This window comes from Microcebus murinus, chromosome 21 (assembly GCF_040939455.1).
Source record: "Microcebus murinus isolate Inina chromosome 21, M.murinus_Inina_mat1.0, whole genome shotgun sequence".
NCBI classification, from domain to species: domain Eukaryota; kingdom Metazoa; phylum Chordata; class Mammalia; order Primates; family Cheirogaleidae; genus Microcebus; species Microcebus murinus.
The window spans coordinates 11,368,790-11,392,529 of record NC_134124.1 but is presented as its reverse complement, the minus strand read 5'-3'; the positions used below and the strand labels follow the sequence as shown (position 1 = coordinate 11,392,529).

Below are 23,740 nucleotides of genomic sequence, written 5' to 3'. Positions count from 1 at the left end.
GGAGGGTGAGGCAGGAGGATCACTTGAGTCCAAGAATTTGAGGTTGCTGTGAGCCAGGCTGACACCACGGCACTCTAGCCTGAGCATCAGAGTGAGACTCCGTCTCAAAAAAAGAAAAAACAAAAAAAACCCCAAAATCTCAATGTCTACTGATGAATCTATATATGCGATTAGGCTCCTTAAAACAGGACGCTCCAAAGGTGCACTTTCCAAGACAGTAGCCATTAGCCACATGTAACTATTGAGCACTTGAAATACAGCAGGTGTGACTCAGAGAGCTCAATTCTAATTTAAAGACTTTAGTTTAAAAATTGAAGCAATAAAGAATTTAGGAATAGGTTAAAGTAATATTTTTGAAATAATGGGTTAAAATATTTTATTCAAATTAATTTTATAGCTTCTTTGTAGGCAGCATGTCCACTACCTACCCCCTGTTTGTCTATCCAGGCTGAGCCTTTGGAGACCCCCGGCCCTTACATTCCAACCATGAGCCTGAGAGAACAGGCCGTGCTCAGCCTGATTCCCAGGCCTGGGCACCTGCTTACCCTTTCGCCTATAATGCTGTTCCTTGTATTGCCTGCCTGACAAACTCCTTCTCATGCCACACAACTCTCCTTACGAGGTGCCACCTCAAGGAGGACATCCCTAATCATTCCACAGAGAATTAAGGACATTCTCTTCTATTTTTTTCCCAATACCTGTATCATTTTTATATTATAAAAGTGCTCCATATATTCACACATAATACATTCCTGAAGTCATGTATAAAGGTCTAGCTGCAGAAATCAAATCACGGATTTACACGTTATATAACTGGCATTCCCAAAGGCAAAAAAATAGTATGCCCAATTACACCTGCCTTTTGAGACAGCATCTTTGAAATACAGTTCCCATATTTTATACATTTTTAACTATGATTTTTTTTTTGTTTCCTAATTGAAAACTCACTCAGTTGGCATAAGCCCAATGATATCTGCTTAAGGCTAAGGATTTGCCTCTTTCGGCATGCCTAGGATTTCTATCTTTGTCTAAATTATACTCACTTTATGAGCTATATGGTTCGCATCACCAATATCAGCACTTTAATTTTCTATTCTCTACTCACTTTTATAAGATAATAAAGGCAAGATCCAATAAAGTATTCAAATAATTATTCAAACATTTTCACATTGGCGAAGATAATGTAGCTGAAACTGAATCCTAAAATGCAGTCCCAGGCAGTATCTTTCATCTTTGTAGCCCTGGAACATGGAACAGTTCAGTGCATTGCTGTTTACTAGGTGCTTAATAAATATCCATATTGGTGAATGGCAGATTTAGTAGGCAAATGACATTTGAAAATCGTCTAACCCCTTTTAATTGACCATGGTGTAGAGGTAGCAAACCATACCACACATGAGCCATTATGCTTTTTAAAACAAATAATCAGTTTTTCTTTTTAGTTTTTTGGTTGCAACCTTGCTGTTGTGTGCGATGCCTAGGCTTCTAACATAATGGAAAGCTGTTATTAACATAAAATACTTATACCACACTTACGCTCCCAAATTACGCTCCCCAAAGGCAAAACTGGACAAGCTACTAAAACAGAAGCTCACGTTCAGAATATTTTATGATTTAACAGAGTTTTAAACAGAGTTTATGATTTAAATGCAGTTTCAGGTTAGTCATAGGTTCATGCTTAAATGTACCCTTTCTGTGGGGACCAACGATGCCTGTCAGGGCACCTGGATTAATCTTGCTCAAGAATACTCCACTTAATAGACATTGGAGACCTGAAAGGGTGGGAGGGAGAGATGGGGGTGACAGATGAGAAATTACTCAATGGGTACAATGTACATTATTTGGGCGATGGTTACATTAAAAGCCCAGATTTCACTACTACTATGCAATATATGCATGTAACAAAATGGTGCTTATACCCCTTAAATTTATACAAATTTTAAAAAAATACTACTTCGCTCAGCTCAATCTTACTACTGATTCTAGAACCAGAAACTCTTAACATGCCGTTTTATTTTTTTTTTATTTTTAAATGTATGCATTTATTTATTTTCGCTTAGGTATTCAGCAGAGTGGAAGACAAGGATAAATTCTGTATTCCATATCAAACATCTTTGACATCTTTTCTGTACTATGAAATCATGTGCCTTTTCATATCTGTGCTACCTTGGAAATCAAATTCTTAAAAATAATGCTGTGTAGGAGTCTCTGGGAGAAGAGATTGTATCCCAGAAGTTTTGTGTGGGTAACTGAGGACAGATTTGCAGATTTCAGCCCAATCTGGTTTAATGTTTTTTTTTTTTAAAGCTGTATCATGGGAAAATCGTGTTCCTAAGACTTGAAACGTGAAAGGGAAAGAGAAAGGAAAATCAGTCAGATTGAACACCTTCTACCATCCACACACCCTATTGGAGGTTTTATGTGGGCTTCTCATAGAGCCTCGTGAGGCGGTTTCCTTGAATAGCGGCTTTGGTAGTTTGCAAAAGGCAGCACTACCATCTGGTATTTCTATGGGATGGCACGACAGTTAAGAATGTCAGTATTAGGGTCAGGGCAATTAGGGTTTGACTTATGCTTGTGGTAATTAATAGTTAACATGGTGATGACGTGAGTCTGGGGAAGTAGGGAGCGTTATTTTAAAGTTCAACCCCATCACCCACCCTTGCTCTCTCAGACTACCCTCACCCTCATTTTTTTTTTTTTTTTTTTTGAAACAGAGTCTCACTCTGTTGCCCGGGCTAGATGCCATGGTGTCAGCCTAGCTCACAGCAACCTCAAACTCCTGGGCTCAAGTGATCCTTCTACCTCAGCCTCCCGGGTAGCTGGGACTACAGGCATGTGCCACCATCCCTGGCTAATTTAGATATATATATGTATATATATATATACACACACACACATATACATATATTTTTAGTTATCCAGCTAATTTCTTTCTATTTTTTTAGTAGAGACAGGGTCTCACTCTTGCTCAGGCTAGTCTCGAACTCTTGAGCTCAAACAATCTGCCCACCTCAGCCTCCCAGAGTGCTAGGATTACAGGTGTGAGCCACCATGCCCAGCCCTCACCCCCATTCTTAACATAAACCAATGACCTTTCCTTAAACTTAAAGCCAGATGGATGCTCCTTCTATACAGAAATCCTGAAGCAGCCCCCAACAGAGTGACCTTGAACAAGTTAAACCTCTCTGAGCCTCAGTTTATCACTGTCCAGGTTTTGTGAGGATTAAATGATGAACACTTTACGTGATACATGATATAGAATCCAGTAAGGATTGTTGATATGATCTTGAAATTTTAATATATACCACCACATACCTATGTTTTATTTTTATCTGAAGTCAGAAGGACTTCAGTGGCAAGACAGCAATTATTTGATTACATTGCATCTGGTTGTTTTGAAGAAAACTTGTTTTCCCATAAAAGGAAGCAAATTACCAAGGCAAATTACAGACTGTAAAAAATATGAAAATATAGCTATGATAAAAAGAAAAGTGTTCCTGCTGTTTTTATACAGCAGAATATGGCTGCTATAAGGAATTATTTGCAAACACCCCCCAAAATAGATTTTTTTTGTTTACAATTAATTCTTCATGTCAGAATAGAAAGCACCATTTTAACCAGAGATTTTACCACAGTTTTTTACGCTCTTTGGAGGAAAGATACATTATACTGATCTAATAAAATAGTAAGGCAACCTTAGGTTTTATTCACAATATATAAAACAATTCCAAACTACTAGGTAGAAAGTATATAAAGTCAATTGTGGAAGCCATTTTCCACCCCTATTTTCATTAGAAATAACTCGCATCCCATTGCTTACATTGTTACAAAAAATGTAAAGTGCATAATTAAGGTAACATTCTGTGACAGATCCAAAAGAAAGAAGCAACAATAATTTATTTTTGCTCTTTAAATTTTTCCAATAATTGCCTTCATGTAGACTTGTTCTGAGAACTAAATATAAGTCAAATGAAAACAAAACAAATGCAAATGAACACATCATTAAACCTGAACAAAAATGGGAAAAGCCAATTTTTTCAAAAGAGATAAATTCTCCATTTGTTTAAAATATCTGGATCAGGCTTTTGCAAACACCTACACTGAGGCCTAGGTTTCCTGGAATTGCCCCAAAGACCACCATGAGAAAAGAAGAAATGGGGAATAGGGAGGAACAACTTGACCACACGCCATTCCCACTTCAATCAAAACAGGACCACTTTAAAAGATTCTCTATGCTGGCTTCTACCTTGGACTTCATTGAAAGCCTGGTAACTCAAAGACAGGAAACTGCATCACAACGTCTCCCTCCCCATTCCTCTCCTCCCCACCCCCAATCCCAGGATGCTCTGATTTTATAAATCAAGTAGGTATTTTGCTTAGTATAAAAAATACACTTCAAACTCCCATCCAGAAGTACAGTTTACAGAGCTTGGGTAAGGGATTTGTTTTTATCCATTTGGCCAGTACCTGCACACCTTAAGTGTACAATCATTGCACAAGTGGGGAGACCAAAATATACCCAACGTATCTTTGAGCGCTATTCAATCTTACAAAAATATAGTGCTGGTGCTGCAGACCTAGCGAGATCTGCTTTGAGCATTGGCATCTAATTGCTTTAGCAACTTTCTAAAAGAGGAAGGTTAACCTTTCTTCCTCATTGTACCTACCTGTCCTTAAGACACTATCCAGGTGTTCACTCAAGCTAAGATAAAATCTGCCCCAATAACAGACATCTAGTCAAGCAACAGTCACTTTAAATATATCATTATTTGCTACTCAGTGTCCTAGGAGGTAGGTAATTAAATAGGTCCACTATTGCTGTCATACGACTGAGGTACCTGAGGTTCCTGACTTAGCAAAGTAACTGTCCCCACTCCTGCCCACATCTCATTTCCTCTCTCTCAGAGTTTAAGTTACCTCTTTCTTTTTTTCTCTCTTTTATTTCTACAGACAGATATAGTATATTATATTATGTTTTATTATATTATATTCCATTATATATTTACACACAAATATATATCTACATGCATGTATATATGCATGTGTGTGTGTGTGGTGTATATATATATATACCATCAATGCCTTCACCATGGGAGGGAATTTTATTATAATTTTACATGGTGAGGTGGGGAGGATAGAGAAAAAAATAATGTATTGAGTGACTATTATGCAGCAGGCACTGTACTAGGTTCTGAGGATGTAAGAGAGCAGGACAAACATAGCTCCTGCCCCCATGAAGCTTAAAGGTTTACAGAGAGGTAGAGAGTGAGTGTGTGAATGAACAAGAAAATCAAGCAAATAATTACACCTGTGAACAGTGCTAGGCCGGACATAAATAAGCTGCTGACTAGCGGGGGAACTAGGAAGACATTGGCTACTTCAGCTGAGATGGTAAGAGAGGCCTTTTCGGGGAAACCCCATGAAAGCCTGACCCTGAAGCATGAGCAGGACAAAGAAAGACGAGAGCTGGAAGGAAGGAAACCAGAGGGGTGTGCAATAAGCGGCGTGTGTTTCCTTTCTCTGATGTCACGAAGAGTGTGTCGTTAACTGTACATCCAGCATCAGCAGCTGGACTGTGTTTTGTAGATGGACTGTGTTTCAATACAGGGCAGGATCACTCTAATGGGTCCATCTTCTCTCAGTTTCTCCAGCTGGGTCCAAACATACCTATCTGTAGGATGAACTAAAATAGACTAGACATAAAATGCCTGGCTACTAATGAGAACACAGCTAATAAGATGGCATGCCTTTGGCTTAGGTCTCCTAGCAGTGCCATGAGAGAAGCTATCCTCCCTTTCACAGGGGAGTGACCTGAGGTGTACAGAAGTGAGAACACCTGCCCAGGTATGCCCCGGTAGAAAGTGATAGAACTAAGGTTTTTGTCCAGATAGATTTGATGCTGCTGGTATATTCAACCATATTTTTTACTGTCTCTCACAGGGTGCATCCAGGGTTAAAATTAAATATCAAGTATGATGGAGGCAAATCTCATTCATTTCACATTTCACATTCCCTTTCTTTAAAATGCGGTGCCATGAATTTATTCATTCATTCAACAAACGTCCATTGAGCACCTCCTGTGGTTCAGCACCGTAGTAGTTGCTGGAAATGATTTTTGCATAAGGTTGACAAGGTAAACCAGTAATCCCTAAAGTTAAAAAAAAAATAAGGACTCAAACCATTTTGATAATCATTATAAAAGATGACTACAGATATAATTGTAAAGTATCCTTAAAATCAATCATCTAGGCTATCATTTGGACTCTGATTTCTCCCATACACTTTTAAAAGACAAAATTTTGAATGGAAGAGAGAAGTGAAAAGTTAAAAAAAAAAAAAGAATGATATTGGTTCCTGGCATCACACAGCTATCATTAGAAAAAAATCAAATTAAATGAGAAATGAAATGATTGTTAATAATCTTAAAGTTCTCCTAAGCCATCCTAGGATATAACCTTTCTGACTCCACTTACCAACTAGCATTTTAAAGTCAACAAATGCATTAAAGATTTAAGCATTTTCGCCTAAGTATTAATATTAAATCGGGTTTAATTTCCTGACACCCAAAGGTCAGATTAGCTCACTATCCTCACATCAGTGTAAACTTCCCCATCACACTAGATTGAAATTTCCCATTTACTAGTCAAATTTCTCCCTAAACCACACATTCCATGAGAACACTGACCATATGCTTCTGTTCACAGGTGCATTCTTGGAACTTCATGCAATCTTGTGTACACTGTAGGTGTTCAGTAAATATTTCTAGAAGTAGGTGAGCTAACCATTGCAAAGATGTCTAGGAACCTAACACACACAAAAGCAAAGGGCAGAGCAAGATCATAGTACCTGGCATTTGCTCATGTGGCCAAAAGGCAGTCATAAGAACTCTCAACAAATAACTGACGCTAGACCTAAATCTGCCTATTAAAGAAGATCTTTCTGATGAAAGGATGTCAAGATGTGTCAGAGTGTTAGAAAACAAGATTATACTTCATTACATTTTTTTTTTAATTTGGTCTGTGTGGAAGGGTGCAGATGAAGGAAGGTTTGAAGTGCCGGCAGTTTCCAATCAATGAAGTCTTTGCAGATTGTTAATCACCTCCCTGGCACATTGTGGAAAATTACTAGAAAATCATTAGCATGAAGAGTTTATGAATCAGAATCATGATTCTTTGGATACAGGTATGACATTTTCTACATTATTCTCAACTGGACAATCCTACAAAAAGGTACATTATAGAAGATATGTCTCACTAAGTAAGTATGAATCAATATGCCCTTTTTTTTTTTTTTTTTTGAGACAGAGTCTCACTTTGTTGCCCAGGCTAGAGTGAGTGCCATGCCATCAGCCTAGCTCACAGCAACCTCAAACTCCTGGACTCAAGCGATCCTCCTGCCTCAGCCTCCCGAGTAGCTAGACTACAGGCATGTGCCACCATGCCCAGCTAATTTTTTCTATATATATTAGTTGGCCAATTAGTTTCTTTCTATTTATAGTAGAGAAGGGTCTTGCTCTTGCTCAGGCTAGTTTCGAACTCCTGACCTCAAGCAATCTGCCCGCCTCGGCCTCCCAGAGTGCTAGGATTACAGCATTGAGCCACCGCGCCTCGCCAATATGCTCTTTTTAAACAAATAAATATTTTACAGTTTTGAGCAAATATAAAGCATGTTATAAAAATGTTGAAAGTATCACACATTATATTTTCAGTCATTACCCCTCCACGCCACAGGATTATCTACCCAGAAAAGACAAGCAAAACTGGCTCATTTTCTAAACTGCACTTTTATTTGACAAATAGGAATTAATGCCTTCTATTTTGTTGCAGCTTGACAAAATTGAACAACTCCACACAGGAATCATTCTGTTTAAAGAAAAAAAGATATCTCACCCAGCTGACTAGAAAGTAAATTATTAATAATAGAAACTGAATCCTATTTTCTGTTTGCATTACACTGTAAATTTGCAGGCACGTTCTCATAGGAGAGTGTCAACCGATATAACTGAATGCTTAAGCTGCAAGAATATTAATAATGATGCCTAAGTACTATTTGATGTGTTTTGCATTGTAGGCCAGCTCTTTTTCTGCTTGGGGTATTTTCAGAACTCTGCAACACTTCCCCAAGTCTAGAGAATTCCCTTGGTTTTAATTCCATGCCTCTGCCATACTCTGACATCTGTATGTCCCATTTCCTTTATCCCAATCACTAGAACTTCCCTGCTGCTCCAGGGTCTCCTTTTTTAAAAAGTAACTATTACTGAAGCTTAGCTCTCCTTTTTCCTATTTTGTTGCCTAGCAGTGTTGATCTGGACAGTCCACAATGTTGTCTAAAATACAATAGACAACAGCTGGAAAGTGTCTTAAGTTTACCACCCAATTACATACAATGAGCTGCCTTCTATTTTCATCAATGTAACTAACTCATAATCACATTGTATCGGATTTACTCAGAATAAAAAGGCACTATAAATTGGGCTAGGAAAATGATTATAACTTTCTGCTTCGAAATGGAACTGATGAATACAAACAGAAAAGTATGAATTTCTTCCCAATGGGCAGGTTTTGAATGGGTCACATGGTGACAACTCCCCATTAGTAATCTTATTTCCTTTGAATGCCAAATAGCACAGCGTGAGGCAAAATGTCTTGTTTTCATTTCTGGAGCAATTTAAATGATCCTATTGTCAATGGCATACTCAACCGTTTTCTGTTACCATGAAGGAGAATACTCTCTAGGCTGAGATTCATAAAAGGTTATTCTAATTCTGCGGTGACTGAATATATAATTTAAATTGTACTCTTAATTTTCGATTTCACCACATGTTCCACTTAGGTTCTGAAAAGCCATAGGTTGAAATCAAGGTGAAGGATGGGGGCAGGAAGCCACTACTAATGACTTCCATTATGAAATAGACAGGGTGAAGCAAAGAGTTAGTAGAATTTGAAGCCTTTTATGAGGTTGGCTTTTATGTTTATTCAGATTCAATTAAAATAAATAGCTAAATTTTTCTTTTATAAAGCCACCTCTAGATGTTGTTTTTTTGTTTCTTTTAACATGCATAGATTGATGGACTGAACAAAGCATCCAAGAGGACTATTAGAAACAATCAGCTAAGTTATTTAAAGAAAGCACTTGTGTCTCGTGCCTGAATTCCCAAAGGTCCTCATATTTATTAACCCTTCTATAGTCCTGCTAGGTGCTAAGCACTTTCGATATATCAACTCATTTAATTCTCACAACAACTTTATGAGGTTCTATTGTTATCATCTCCATTTTATGGATGAGGAAACTGAGGTATGCAAGTAATTTGCCAATGATCATATAGCCAGTAGGTAGCAAAGCTGGGATTCAAACTCAAGAACTCTGGGCACCAAAATCCAGGCTCTTAACCACTATATTATGCTGCCTCTGGCGGTGCGGAATGATCATTAACATTTATGGGAAGAGAAGAAAGGAGGAGATGGAACACTTTAGCATAAGAAAATGAAGAAGGCAATCTGGTCAGTCTCATAGTACACTTTACCTCCCAGTAGATTTCTTTTTCTATTGGGGGTCTTTTATCAATTTTGTAGCACTTTTCTGAATCCTGCCTCCCTCCTGGGTTGTTCCTTAAACCCTGGCCCCACCTTGCCTCAATTTGCTCCTGCTTGGATGAATCAACTAAAAGGAGATTTTGCTGCTGGTGAGTGTTTTCTCGGTTCCCTAGAGCTAGAATCTTTGTGCAGGCGCCAAGAGTAGAGTACCTTTCAATGATAACTTGTAAATAAAATGCTTAGCATTCATTGCAAGTTAAGAAATACCATTATTATTATTTAAAGCAGCACTCACTCCCACCATGATTGCTCTCCAGTTCTTCTCTTAAGAGATAATATAATGGTATATTCAAGACCATGGCATGTATGACCATAACAGAATATTACAGTAGGCATATATATATATATATGGAGATATTTATAGAATGCTGATCCTATATTTGTGCCAGGTGCTGTACAAGGTATTATGATGAACTTGACAGAGTTCCTATCTTCACAAATCTTACAGTTGGAGAGGCAATTAAATAAACAAGTATAATATTATATTTGCGCTGTGATAGAGGAAAAGAGGGTCCTAAGAGGCAAAGATAAGGGGTACCTAGTCCAGATATGGTAGACTAGGAAAGGCTTCCCAGAAAAAGCAACCTGTAGACTGGGAACTGAAGTATTTAGTTAATCAAAGCAGGAGGGAAGCAGAGGCCACTTCAAAAAGGGCCAAGATTCAGTGGTAAGGAGTTGTGTTTAAAAAAGCAGTTGTAATGCAATGAAGAAATTTAGCAGAGGAGTGGCACGATCAGACTCATGCTTTGGAAATCTCATCACATTTGCAGCAGAGAGAATAGACCCAAAGGGGAAAATACTGGATATGGTGTGGGGAGGACAATTTAGGTTTCTTTGCAGTAGTATCAAAAATCAATGCTGGTGGCCTGGACAAAGGTAGCATCAGTGGAGAAGGGAAGAAGAGGATGGACTTGAGAAAGCTGAAGGAGAAGAACCAAAAGGACTTGTATAGATTGGAGAAAGTGGCTGTGGAGAAGGAAGAGTCAGGAATGCCTAGGTTTTTTGTTTGTTTCTTTGTTTTCCCCCCCTTGGGAACTGGGTGAGGAATAATGCCATTTACTGAGATAAGAAACACAGGGAGAACAGAGGTTTGGGAATCACAGATGGTGAGTTCAGTGGAGCTTCAGCACAGTTGAAAGAATCCAAGGACTCTCAAATGCAAAATGAGAATAGCCAAAAGGCAAACGTTCCCACCCAAATGATTCCCTCTAACAGTCAACAGGACCCATTGCACTTCTTTGCCAGTTTGATGAAGTAGAGGACTAGGTCTTAAATGACTGAAAAGAAAATTAGGGACCTCTTTTATTTCCTGCTTTGTCATCAGAATTAACCTGGACAATGGAAAGAATAGACTTCACTTGCTATTTATCCATATGATGAATATCAAAAAGCTAACAAAAAAATATGCCCTTACCTTGTCTCTATAACATATGGCATTTGAATCCATCAATACAAATTAAAAATGGACTTGCCATCACCTGTGAAGATTTCGTGTCAGAAATACTAAAACTGAATCTGATGAAGCCTCTAAAATCTACAGTCTACATCTAACAAGCTTACAGAAAATATAGGGATCGGGAAAAATGTGTTAACAACATCGCAGAGATCATAGAGATGGATCAGCAATACCCAGAATGCAGGATAATCAACATGATAAACAACTTGGTTTTATGAGAAAAATAAATTTTTCTTTTTTTAAAAAAAGGAGAATGAATGAATGAACAATAAAGACAGAGAAGGAAAGGGTGGTGGGGAGAGACAGAGAGAGGGAGGGTAGGAGGGAGAGAGGAAGGAAGGAAAGAGGTATTAAAAGAGACTTAAGATATATATTTTACCACTTTATTGCTTATAAGTTGTATCAATACTTTTTAAATTATGAAAGAGAAAAAAGAAACAGCAACCAAATGTAACGATGGACTTCATTTGGATCTTGATTCAAGTAAAACAACTTTAAGAAAACATTGTAAGAAAATCAGGGAAGTCTGAATACTGGATACGTATTTAATGATGTTAAAGAATTATCAATATTATATGTGATAATGGTGGTAGATTTGAAAAATTCATTATATTTTAGAAATGTATACCATGGGATTTGTGAATGAATGAAATGACTAATGTCTGAGATTTGCTTCAAAATAATCCAGTGAGAACAGGAGGGGAAGTAAGTAGGGCTACAGATGAAACATGTTTGGTCTTGTAATGATAATAATTATTATTAGAGCTGAGTATTGGCTACACAGAAGTTCAGTATACAATTGTTTCTACATCTGGATGCATTTGAAGATTTCTATAGTAAAAAAAATTTTTTTAACTGGCTTGCCCAGAAATACAGTAGTTGAGTATTGAAAGCCATCGCAAAGACTAAAGAAAAAGAGCAACAGTGAATTATGATGCAGAAACTGAGCATTCGTCTATCAGTTTCTGGAGAACTTTTTTCTACACATCGGACTGGCAACCATTCTCTGTGTAGTCATTCCTTTCTGCATTTTGTGTTTGGAGGTGTTCCAAATGGAGCTTTGTGGCACAGTCTCAGCTACTTACATTTCTAATTTCTTTGATAAGCTCCAACCCTCATTAGGCTGTCAAGAACATTTGGTCGTCTCCTTCCAATCGCACGTATTTTTTTTTAACATACCAAGACCCTTGGAGGCAACCTCAGATTCCTCCCCTTTCAGCCCACACACTGACACTCCTTTTGCTGCCAAATTCATTCAATGATGCCACAGACCCAGGAAGAAATTATTTTAATCACCTCCCACAAGGGATTGGGCTCAGGTAACAGATCTTGTTTGGCATGGAAGCGAAAACAATGTAATAAAATATTTTACTAACGTGCTTGTATCACTGTTATATCCAGCCCAATTCTCAGCGCACAGCATCTTCAAGACATAAGAAAATACTGTATCTGCTATTCCTACGCTTGATCATCGCTGTTACCAACCAGCATCTTTCTGAGCATGGATCTACGTTGACTTCAGGAAGAAGCCTTATACTTAAATTTTACTTCTTTTAAATTATAAATTAAGAAGCTTCCAGTCTTAAGAACATTTCCTTCAGGGTAAAAAGGTTGCCTGATCCTCAACTATTAAGAGTGCTCTTATGTACAAATACCCCTGGGAAAAGTAACACCATACTTTGAAAGCATTCTAAGTCTAATGACAGAGCAGAATTTTTCCTGACAACAAGTTTTCATTATGGCACGGCGGAAAGATCTCGAGAACGAGAGTGACTCAAACAGGAGGACAGAAGAGCATCTAAGATGAGAGGACAGAAAAAAGTCACAGGAAGAGATGCAGGTGCTGGGAGAGACCAAACCTAACATACCTCATAGTTTGGGCTATGCTATCTCCAATGTTTGGTCTTCAATGTGTCAATGCTGTATCTTTACAAGTAATAAAAATCAAGGTTATTATCATTTAAATATCCCTCATGCAAAATGGTTGGGGCCAGCAGTGTGTTGGATTTGGGATTTTTTTTTTTCAGATTTTGGAATATTTGCATATACAGAATGACGTATATTGGGGGAAGGGACCAAAGTCTAAACACAAAATTCATTTATGTTTCATATACACCTTATACACATGGCCTGGAGGTAATTTTATTCAATATTTTTAATAATTTTGTGCATGGAACAAACTCTGTATTAAGTACTTATATGTGGAATTTTCCACTTGTGGCATCATGTCAACACTGAAAACATTTTGGATTTTGGAACATTTCAAATTTCAGGGTTTTGTAGTAGAGATGCTCAACCTCTTTTGAGTAACTAGGAGAAAAAGAACTAGAATCATTTCAGGATAGACGCATTTCCACCTATTTTCCTAGGAAAATACATCCTCTTACTGAAGCATTTAAAGTCAACCTTGGTTAAATTATTCACAGTGGCCAGACCATATGTTTCTTCCCAATACAAGGTCATGCAGCTGAATCCTAAGTGGGAAGTAATTTCTTGATCTCCTTTTTCTCAGCAACCTGTCTTAATCAACAGCCCCGACGATATATACTGTGTATAAAAGTAATTTAGGGACTTCCGTGGAAGCAACTCTTTAAGGAAATGAAGTAAAGAGAAAAAGGTTAAAATGCACATACAAGCTGCAATTTGTTGGAAAGGTAATGCATCAGTGTCTGTTTCTATAATTCACAGCACTCAGAGTATATATTTTTGGAGTAAGTGTCCTGCCAATTAAACTCTCCACTTGTGGTCCTGTTATAACAGTTTCATTAGAGGCAAATGCCTTTAAATCTTAGTGCTTTCAGGCATTCATCTGAACTCACTCATGAGTAGGCTTAAAGAAATGTGCATAATTCTCTCCAACCAAGAACGATCTTCCCACTCTCTCAGGCATTAGAAGATGGCTCTAGCAATAAGGGATTCATTTATTTCCATGCACCTATGATTTTGTTCCTAAGTGGTGTGAATGGTTATTGAGTATCTAAGTTCAAAATCAGGACTTCTCTTTTCCAAATGACTTAGCTCTCATTTTATTTTAGTGGTGAATTAAGAAGGCATTTTCTAGTATTTGTGATATTACTCCTATATAATGCTTGAAAAGAAAAGTAATTACTTAGCCAGATGGGTGGGAAAGGCGAAAAGATACCTTCTTATTGTTTTAAACTAAAACAAAGGACATATCTAAAATGCTTTGTGAGACAATCCTAGGATAGATGTTTCTTTTCCACGTTCCTATATCACTCACACTAACTCTTTTAGTTGCCAATAAGTGAATCATAATGCATAGTATCTCGAGTATCATACTTTGGCGTGTGAGTGATGTAGACAAACACATTTCTCACTTCCCTCTTAAACACGAGCACCTGTATGTATGCATAACACTTTTTAATTGTTCATAGTTCTACATTAACAAAACACTCACTCAAACTTGCCCGATATTGACCGTTAATTCTAGGTCCACTTGAAAATTTAAATGAGGTAAGAATCCAGCCTATTAATAATTCAGAGTTAGATTTTGGTCTCCCAAACTTCTGTTGGCAAACTTGGAAGAAAAACAGGCAAACAGAGAAAGGAGGAGTGTCTCCCCAGAACTGTCAACCACCATATGCAATGCACTAATTTCTCGCTGCTTATTTTTTACTGTGATATTGATTCATGGGAAGTGACTCTGCATTACGCCTGGGTTATTAGAAGAGTCTTATGGCTTGGAGTTCATTCCTTAGATCTAAGCAGTATGTCAATGCATACACTTTTAAATTTTTCTTCCCTAGACCCAGGAAGAAGTTGAGTTCCTCTGTGAAAAGTATCTTTGCATGCAGTCAACTCTCTGCTTTAGAGCACCTCCCATGGTTTCAGCCCATTAACCCAAGCATAACAGCTTGATGGATTAATGCTTATATAGGCACAGTTGGCAGCTTCTAATTAAATAATTATGGCTAAGCAGCTGCACGGAAGCTGTTATGTACCCTAGAAAGCCAGCTGTCAGTTTTATTGGTCCTAAGACAGAGGAAGAGTTAACACTGAGCTCTGGATGTTGGGTGCAAAAGGGAAGAATACCGTTTGCAAGATATGTGCTGTTAGTGTGGAGTTCCTGTGCATCCGTGCTAGCCTGTCCATGGAGGCATGGAGAGCAAACTGCTCCTCAGCAACCTCCCAGCAATCCAACAAAGAAAGAAGCAATTGCATGATCAGGAGAACAGAGCCTGTCCGAGCAATCCAAAGAGGACATGGTGTTAGACAAATGAGCCTTTGATGAACACAGAAATGCCACCTGACTGAGCTAGTGGGCAAATATACTTCAGGTTGTGGGTCTCATGTATGTGAACAAGGGATTAGAAATCTAGTGTGGTCTTTCTGGGGAGTATATTACTGGCATGCTTTCATTTATTGAGCTATAGTTTCTTAAGATGCTATGTTTTCAAATATTAGAAACTGGAGAACATGGTAAATATCAAACTTACATCTGATCTATCTCTAAGAGATGCATTTTCCCAAAAAGTTTGGAGAAGATATTTGTTCTTCAGAATCACAGATAATGTCAGATTCCCTTGCGGAAAGCTAAAAAGCCAGTCTTATCTCTATGCTAGTGGGAAATCCTCCAGAAGGAAGAAAGCAGTATCTGGAGATTAAGCTCTAACACGGAGGAAGATATAGATTATAGATAAAGGCCACAGATGGGATTATTAGACCAAATGTTTATTATTGTCCATCAATACACTGCTGAACTGCTAGCTGATTTCATTTTTCTCCATAGGCTGTTCCGCCTATGCAATTCATGTGTCTTCACTTCTAAAAACCAAAGGTGTGGTAACCCAGGAGAGCACAATTCAGCTTCCCACTGACCTCATCCCCGAGGTTCCCAGCACCATCACCAAATGAATAAACACAACTGTCAGGAAAAAGACTAGTCCGAGAAACTTAGTCCTACTTTTATGTTTAAAGAAATTTAGACATTTTAATCCTCAATTCTGGATTTGCTTTAGAATAAGAATAGAGGAAATCCAATGTTAACACTGGAAACGTATTTCTTGTGGAATTCACTTTGCCCAACTCCCAGGCCTGCTGAAAATCAGCAGTTAAATCAAGCACCAAACAGTACAGGCTGATTTACTATTTCCTTTCCGAGATCAATGGCTCATAGTTTAGAATAATGCCATTTCAGAAAATGAGGCAAACTGCACCATACATCCATTTAAGCAAATGAACTGACCTCCAAGAACCCCTTACTTAACAGGCTTCAGTATAATTGTTTTCTTTCCTCTCTCCTTCAGGTTTCCTTTTATGTCAGTAATTCTATCACCTCAGCTATCTGAAGGTGTTTGATGTGATTGACAATTCTCAAGGATCTGACTTACTTTCAGATAGCTCTTAAAAGTTAAAAGTTCAGCTTAATTAAGTCTGCAGTGCAACTCAAGTCTCAGCACAAAATGGTAAAGAATCCAATAGCAGATTTGTAAAGCCCATAAAAGCAAATTTCAGACTTGGTGGGGGAGAAAAGGGGCCTTTCAGCAGCCTGTACTGCCATCTAGCCAAGACCACGTCCTTCAGTGCAACATCCACTTGTGTTTTCAAAGCCCCCGATCAAAGCAAGTCTTTAGCAACCAGCCTAATAGACCCTAAAGTTCAGCTAAATGAATAAACAGCTGTACTTCATCCACGCTGAGTCTACCAAGCTCCCACGGACCAACAACCAAGTTGTAATCATCAACCTTATCTTCCCAATTCAATGTCTGGCAAAAAAAAAAAAAAGACATACATACTTGTTTTCATTTTACATATTACCTATACCAATATCATTGGCATCTTGTGATTTCTGTGGCCTTTGAATATTCTGTAACTTCACTGGAAAAATGGATAAAAGTTGCTTTAGGTAAGACACCAGAGCTGAACTGCAACCTCTAATACTCTAGCTGTAATTCAAGAGTTAAAACAATCCCAAATCATATTCCTTAGATGTTGACAGAGCACATGGACCATATATACACGTGGGAAAGAGAACGGATACACATGAAAAATTAAGGGAATCCTTTGTACTTACGGTAGAAGACATATTCAGTGTAGCTTGACCAGATCTTGTCGTCTGTATACTGGTTGATGAAGGATGCCGTCACTGATGAGTTACAGGCCACCATGTGGAATCCACACTCTGACAACATATCAAAAGCCCTTTCCAGATGCTTGAATTTGAGATAAAATCTGGATGTGTATCTTTCCGGGGCTCGGTCAGGGTCTCTGCTCTCATTCAAAGTTTCTCCAAAGACCTCCTTTGCCAAGGAAATCCTTCCACAAACCAGAATCCTGGGAACTCTCCGAAACTTGGCATCTGCCTGGCCCTCCCTGCCCAAGGTGCAGGATCCCCTGTAGCCCACAGTAATGAAACCCCACTTGCGGTCGGCAGGGAGCAGTGAGGAAGGGGGGCAGATTCTCGTATCACTCCCCTGGGAGGCATCCTCAAAGTCACTGTGGCAGAATTCATCCGGGCTTTGCTTGATGTCATCGGGGGTCAGGAGTTTGACCAAGTCTGGGAGCTGGAAGTACTCAGCTTCCCTTTTCAGTCTTCCTTTTTCTGGAAAGTGATCAGGCAGGACCACCTGCCTGTCCCTGAGATAGTCCAGAATATAACGGAACAAGAATCCATCTCTGTCAATGAAAAACCTTCCCTTGGAGTCCTTGGCTAGATCGTTAGCCATGTCTCTCTTTGGGGAAAACATTTTCCACAGGAGGGAATGAGGGATGCTTACTAACGTGGAATGGCGAGTGAAATAAACTTGGCCCCCGACATTCAGCTCCACAACCTCAGGGAAGGAGTTGGGAACTGTGGCCCCTTGTTCTCGAGGATAGTAACGACTACAGTTTCCACTGAGAGCCATTGTCTCTTTCTTCTTCTTCTCCTATTTTGATGTAAGGGTATAATCTAATGGAGTCACAGCCTTGTGCTCTGCATCCACTTGTAAGGAAGGGAAAAGAATGCTAACTTGTTAAAAATGACCTCCTCTTACCCTAGTTTTTCCCCAGGAAAGCAAAATTTATAAGAGTCCACAGGTGAAGTGATGCTGAAAAAGTAGTTTAAACCCCGGCTGGTGGTGAGCTATTACTCCATGGAATATAATCAACTCATCTGCATCCAATTTTCCATCAAGCTCAGTAGGCAAGGCAGGCCAAGTCCCCAGCTACTCAGATGTCCATCTGAAGGAAAAGAGAAAAAATTATTTCCTCAAACCCAGAATGAGTCAGAAAGAGAGAGTCCTCTGGAGAGAGGAGAGGGAGGGAGGGAGGGAGAAAAGAGAGGGAGGGAGAGTTTTTTTTTTTTACATAAACAGTCCTAGAACTACTGATTTCAGCCATTCTCCAACTAAATCATAGCTCCTCTCATGCTATTTTGTGTCTACATGTTTATCCATAAGCCTCTGTCTCCAGTAATTAGTGCTGAAAACAGTTCTATTTGTAATTCTGCAATAAAAAGGAATATGCAATTTTCAACTTCTAAAAGGGAATCTTTTTTTTATTCCCCAGCTGGACAGGAAAAGCAATTAGTCTTGGAGCTTACCTTAGTGAGTGCTGGAGACCCAGTTCTTGTGAAGAAATAACCATTTGTAAAGCAATCAGAATCCACAGCCAGACTGAGTCTGGATCTTGCCAAATCCCAAACAGGTAAAAAGGACAGAGGTATCAATGAAAAGTGCCACAGATATGTGCTCTTTGAAAATAATTTATATATATATTATATATGTGTGTGTATTTATATAAATGTATATTTTTATGTAGATATATATGTAGGTATATATTCACTCCCAATCTCAAGTTAAAGCAAGTCACCAAAAAGTTAAACCGTGATGAGAGGAGATTGGGTTGAAGAAGTAAAGCAAGAGAAAAACATTCAAGCAAAGCTCCTCCAGGAAAAACCGAAAAAACCATCAAACCTTCAGAAAGGATCCTTAAAAGAAAAGAGAGTTGCAAAGAGGTACCGGGACTTAGAAGCTTTTTAGAAAGCCGGGAAGCAGGAAGACGGAGAGACGCGCCCCGCTGGGGTCCCAGGTAGCCACCCCACCTGCCGGCAAGGGCAGACGGGCTCCCATGTTCCCAGGCAGGTGGGCGCAGGGCTGCCGGCGGGGCTCGGGGCTCCGGCTGGGCTGGCGGCGGAGCTGGGTGGCTCTCCAGTTCCCGGTGCAGTTCGGAGGCTGTTGTCTCAGCAGTGCAGGCAAGACACCATCCAGGGAGATGACTATTACATCATCTTAAAGGAATACGGCTTGGAGAAAGCGGAGGCAGCTCCGAGTCACGTCCTCCTCCGCGGTGACAGGTTGGCAGGACTGCGCGGGGACGCGGCGCTCGGGGTGGGCGCGCGGCCGGGCTGCAGGCGCCGGCTGGGGCGGGGACGCCCGCTGCGGCCGCTTCGCTCCCTGTCCTGTCCGCCAGCCCGGAGTTTGCAAGGGCCTTTCTTTGCCCTTCCTGGCGTGCCTTTACCTCCCGCTGCACCGCCCCCCACCCCCCAGAGGTGAGGTAAACACGAGTAGTGCGTCTTCCTTGGAAACATCGACAGACAAGCCCTGTTCACATGCACTGAATTTATGCTGAAGGGCAAATTTCCTTTCTAAACCTTTATTTATATATATAAAAAAAAATTGCATGGAATGACCCCAATGATCAAACTATAAGGAGTTTGAGTTTTTTTGAATCCTTTGATTAAAACCACATCACTCACTCAGACGCCCTCTCCTTTTTCTCTCCTCCTTCCACTCTCTCTGCCACTACCACCCCCAGCAAAAATGAATACATACCTCAATAAATTGCTTTCTCCCTGGAATGAATGAAGCTCTTTCAGAATAAAGATGTGAAGCACTGGCACCCACAGAAGGCCCACAGTTGACACCAGTCGGTCATGGTCTTAGCTTACCTGCAAGAGACTGCTACCTGCCACCTTTTCCCGGGGCTGTTTCCTTGCTGAGCGTCTCTCTGGACGCGTCCCCACCCCCGCCCAACTCATCCCAAGAGGACTCTGGTGGAAGACACGCCTGCTAAAAGACATTTTACTCCTGTTCCAGAGGGCTCCCTTAAGTGCATCATTAGAGTTTCAGGAAGGCATTTCCAGGGCAACCTAATCCACTGGCAAAGTGCTTCCAGTTGAGCCTGCCAGTCAATAATGGCCCAGCCAACAGCTTACAGTAAGTCAGCCATTTCCCCCTGTGAAACGCCAGTGTCTTCTTAGGGCTCCCATTCCTGATGAGAATATAGTACTGGGTCCATGAATAATATATGTGAGGCACACTCCATCCCAAACAATTGCTATTTTTAAAAAAAACGAAAACCAAACATGGAGGGGAACGCAGGAAATTAGAAGCCTTTTATGAGACACGTGCGTTTATGGCCAACGCTGGCCCCAAGAATTAGCTCGAAGATACTCTCAACAGTAGGATACATTAATTTCAGGTTTAACAATCTTCTCTTCCAGTTGGGCTGCCGAACACAGAGTGTTAGCTAAGATTCCAACACCTGATTGTATTTGACTTTGTTTCTTTTCACTATGGCATTAACCTGTTCTGGCCTCAATCATTAGGATTTTAATGCGGGCCCAATCAAGGCAATGTGTATGTGATGCGCTGATGTCGCCATCTAGTGTCCTAACCTATCAGTGCAGATCTGTAGCTGGCTACTAAGCAAAAAAAAAAAAAAAAAAAAAAAGATTTTCCTTTATTTTTAAATTCTTGTACGAATTTGAGTTCACTTGGCATGCACTATTCACCATAACAACAAAGTAAATATTTCATTGCCATCAGGTCAAGAAAAAAAAATAAGTCTGAACCTATGCCTATTAAGTGCTGCTTTTGTTTGTAAGGTATGCAAATGTTTTGTTTTCTTTTATTTCTAAGAGACTAGGCCAGTAAGCCAGGACAATAGCTTTGGAGCTTGGGTATTAAAATATTCCCTAGGCAGTTCGCCAAAGGCAGAGAGGGAGGGTAAAAAAAAAATCATGGTCTTTTAAAGCTAAAAGGGACTTGAGAAATGGAAATGAACCATCTCTTAGACATGCAGGACTGAGGGCCAGAGAGTGATCATGCTTCCTTAGGTCACATACCTGCAGAGTCACAAGGTGAGCTTTAGACCACTGCCTATTTAGGGTGATCAATGTACTGTTTTTAACCTCAGGTGTTCCTGAGCAGGGACAGGAAGGAAGCAAATAAAAAAACCAAGAAGAATCTCAAGATTACTACAATTAAAAAAAAAGAAAGAAAGAAAGAAAACAGCAAGTCATCTTAAAGAGTTTTTAATATTAATTTATAGTTTAAAAAAAAGAGTATTCTGAATTTCAAAAAGGAAAAGTTCTGTTCATTGGTCTGGGTTTTGTCAGGTTATTTTTGAGACAAGTAGATTCTTAACCTTTTTGTTTTTTGTTTTTTGAAAATGGACTGCTTGGAGAATCTAATAAAACCTGGGAAATGAACCAACAAGAATAAAAGTTTGCATCCAGTGGCACGGCAGAGTATCCAGAAAGGCCTGAGTAAAGAGAATGAGGGGCAGAGGGGGGGACAGACGGCCAGTGATTCACATTCCCAGAAATCCTCACATTTGGACTATAAAACTTCTTTTTCAAATGAGGCTATGCATCCACTCACGAAAACACACTCTGAGGATCGAAGAACGTAAAGCATTCACCTTAAGACAACCTTAATCTTATGACCCATGATTAGACCAAACCACCCCAAACACACCCTGAGTTAGTATTTTTAATAAACACTGTAAATATCCTATATTTTGCACAGTCATATTACATTATATTGATTTGTATTAAAAGTGCTCACTTATTATAGTTAATATTTAAAGAAGCCAGCCCTCTTTAGGCATTTCTGGTTTTTGATCTACGCGGAGCCTAAAGAAATTAAGGCTTCTCTCCTCTTCTGAGAGGGCAGGGATCTGGGTCAAGATTGGACTGGAGCCCATTTATTTATGTTGGGGTCCATAGATCTCAGGTTAACATCCCCTGATCTGTCCTTCTCCTTGTTCCTTTAGTCTCAACGATGCAAAAAAAAAAAAAAAAAAAAAAATGAGTGGTGATACTATTATAAAAAGATAAAAGGCTTGAAGGAAAGAAAGCAATACCACCCTATAGAGAAATTTAAATAGTGCTAGAGTAAGCGAGTGTGTCTCAGGGAAGTTGTCAGTAAGCCCGGCTTTTGGTGCCTTAACAAGAGGCAAGAAGCCAATTCTAGGCTTTAAGTGTATTCCTATCCTTCGTGTCAGCAGATAACACTGCTAGTGTTATTATTCTCTTCTGGCAGCTATCTGCTGAAACATTGTGAGATGGCACTCTCGGCCCGAAGGCTGAACAACATACAGCAACAGATTTCTCTTAGGGGAAGAGCAAAGAATGTTCCATTCTGTTCTTTGTAATCTTCAAGCGTTATAACACATCAACACATACATTAGGCAAATTGTGAAACTGATAAAAATGTGTTTTAGCCTCTGTTTCCTCTTCTCTACTTTAGCACACCCCCATAGCTGAATGCCAAAGGGTATGTTCTCGAAAACACAATTTTAATTTTGACATAATGTGATCGCTCCCTCCATCCTCACCCTTAAGTTTCTTCTCCCCGCAAGCAGAGATTGCTTTTATGCTGCTCCGAGGGAGGGAATTGATCTCATAAACTAGCTCATACTAAGACGCTGTGCACTCATTGTGTTATGGACCCCAAGGATTCCAGCACTACCATCATCATCGTAATAGCACATGTTTATGGAGGCCAAACATCACGTCCTCGCCACAGTCATTATCCTTCTTCCAGCTCTGCCTGAGCATCCGTGTGACGTTGGACAGGTGACTCGATGTCTCTGAGCCAGGGTAACAAGGTGTTGTGAAGGTTGCATATTATGATATTTATGATGCATATAAGAACTCTGGCATACTCCCTGGCTCTCAGTGAGTACTTAATAAATGCCATTAGTGTCCAGAATAGTGGTAAAAGCAGTTGGATTCATTGTCATTGGACTCTGAGTGAGGCATAAAAGAATTATAAAGGATGCCCAAACACTGGAATTGGGTTTTACTTCTGAAATGTCTACTCTTCTTAATATGAAATTTCAAGTGAGGACTATTGCCTGTTATAAATGTATTTATTATTCATAGGGGAATTTGGGGCTTTGGTGGGGGAGATGGGGTGGCAGAATGGGAAACTGAAAATAATCAGTATCCCCATAGTTAAAAATGAAAATACCACCCTCTTTTGCCAGGCAAGGTTATTTTCCTGGTACCCATTCATTCATACCACATGGGTTTATTAAGTGCCTTATGTTGCACCCAGCACAGTGCTCGGTAGTTGAGATGCAAAGCCAGCTCTGATACAAGCTCTGAATTCAAACACTCACATGCAAACACACTCAAACTCCAAATCATACCAATGGAATAAAAAGATTTCAAAGTTATAGAATCTTGGGCACTGCCTTTTATTTGCAGAAATGTGCGTGATGCTGTATTTAGCCTTTGGTTCTACATAGTTCACGTATGATTTAGACAAACCACTTAACCTCCGGTGGCCTCTGCTTCTGTATCTATAAAACAAAGCTGTTTCCCCTTAAAGAGACACCCGTGAAGAATGACAGTATAAAGATCAAATGCAGCTGTCAAATCTTCAGTCCTGCTAGGAAGTAATTTGCTGTGTAAGAAACAGAGGAAGAAGGCAGCAGACAGCAATCTTTCCTG

General features: G+C 39.6%; 1 protein-coding gene across 2 annotated transcripts in view; it reads right to left on the bottom strand.

Moving 5' to 3' along the window:
* The window catches only part of KCTD16 (potassium channel tetramerization domain containing 16), a 254,534-nt gene extending 235,219 nt beyond the window's left edge, over window positions 1-19,315 (bottom strand). Inside the window, exons 1-2 of one of the 2 annotated variants that reach the window (XM_012748922.3) lie at window positions 18,596-19,315; window positions 17,087-18,234 (exon numbers count right to left, since the gene is read on the bottom strand). In XM_012748922.3, coding sequence (XP_012604376.1) covers window positions 17,087-17,918 — 832 coding nt within the window. In that variant the 5' untranslated portion in view covers window positions 17,919-18,234; window positions 18,596-19,315. The remainder of the gene's footprint in view (window positions 1-17,086; window positions 18,235-18,595) is intronic. The other variant, XM_012748923.3, reaches the window with a different exon arrangement.
* Between the last annotated feature and the right edge of the window lie 4,425 nt (window positions 19,316-23,740).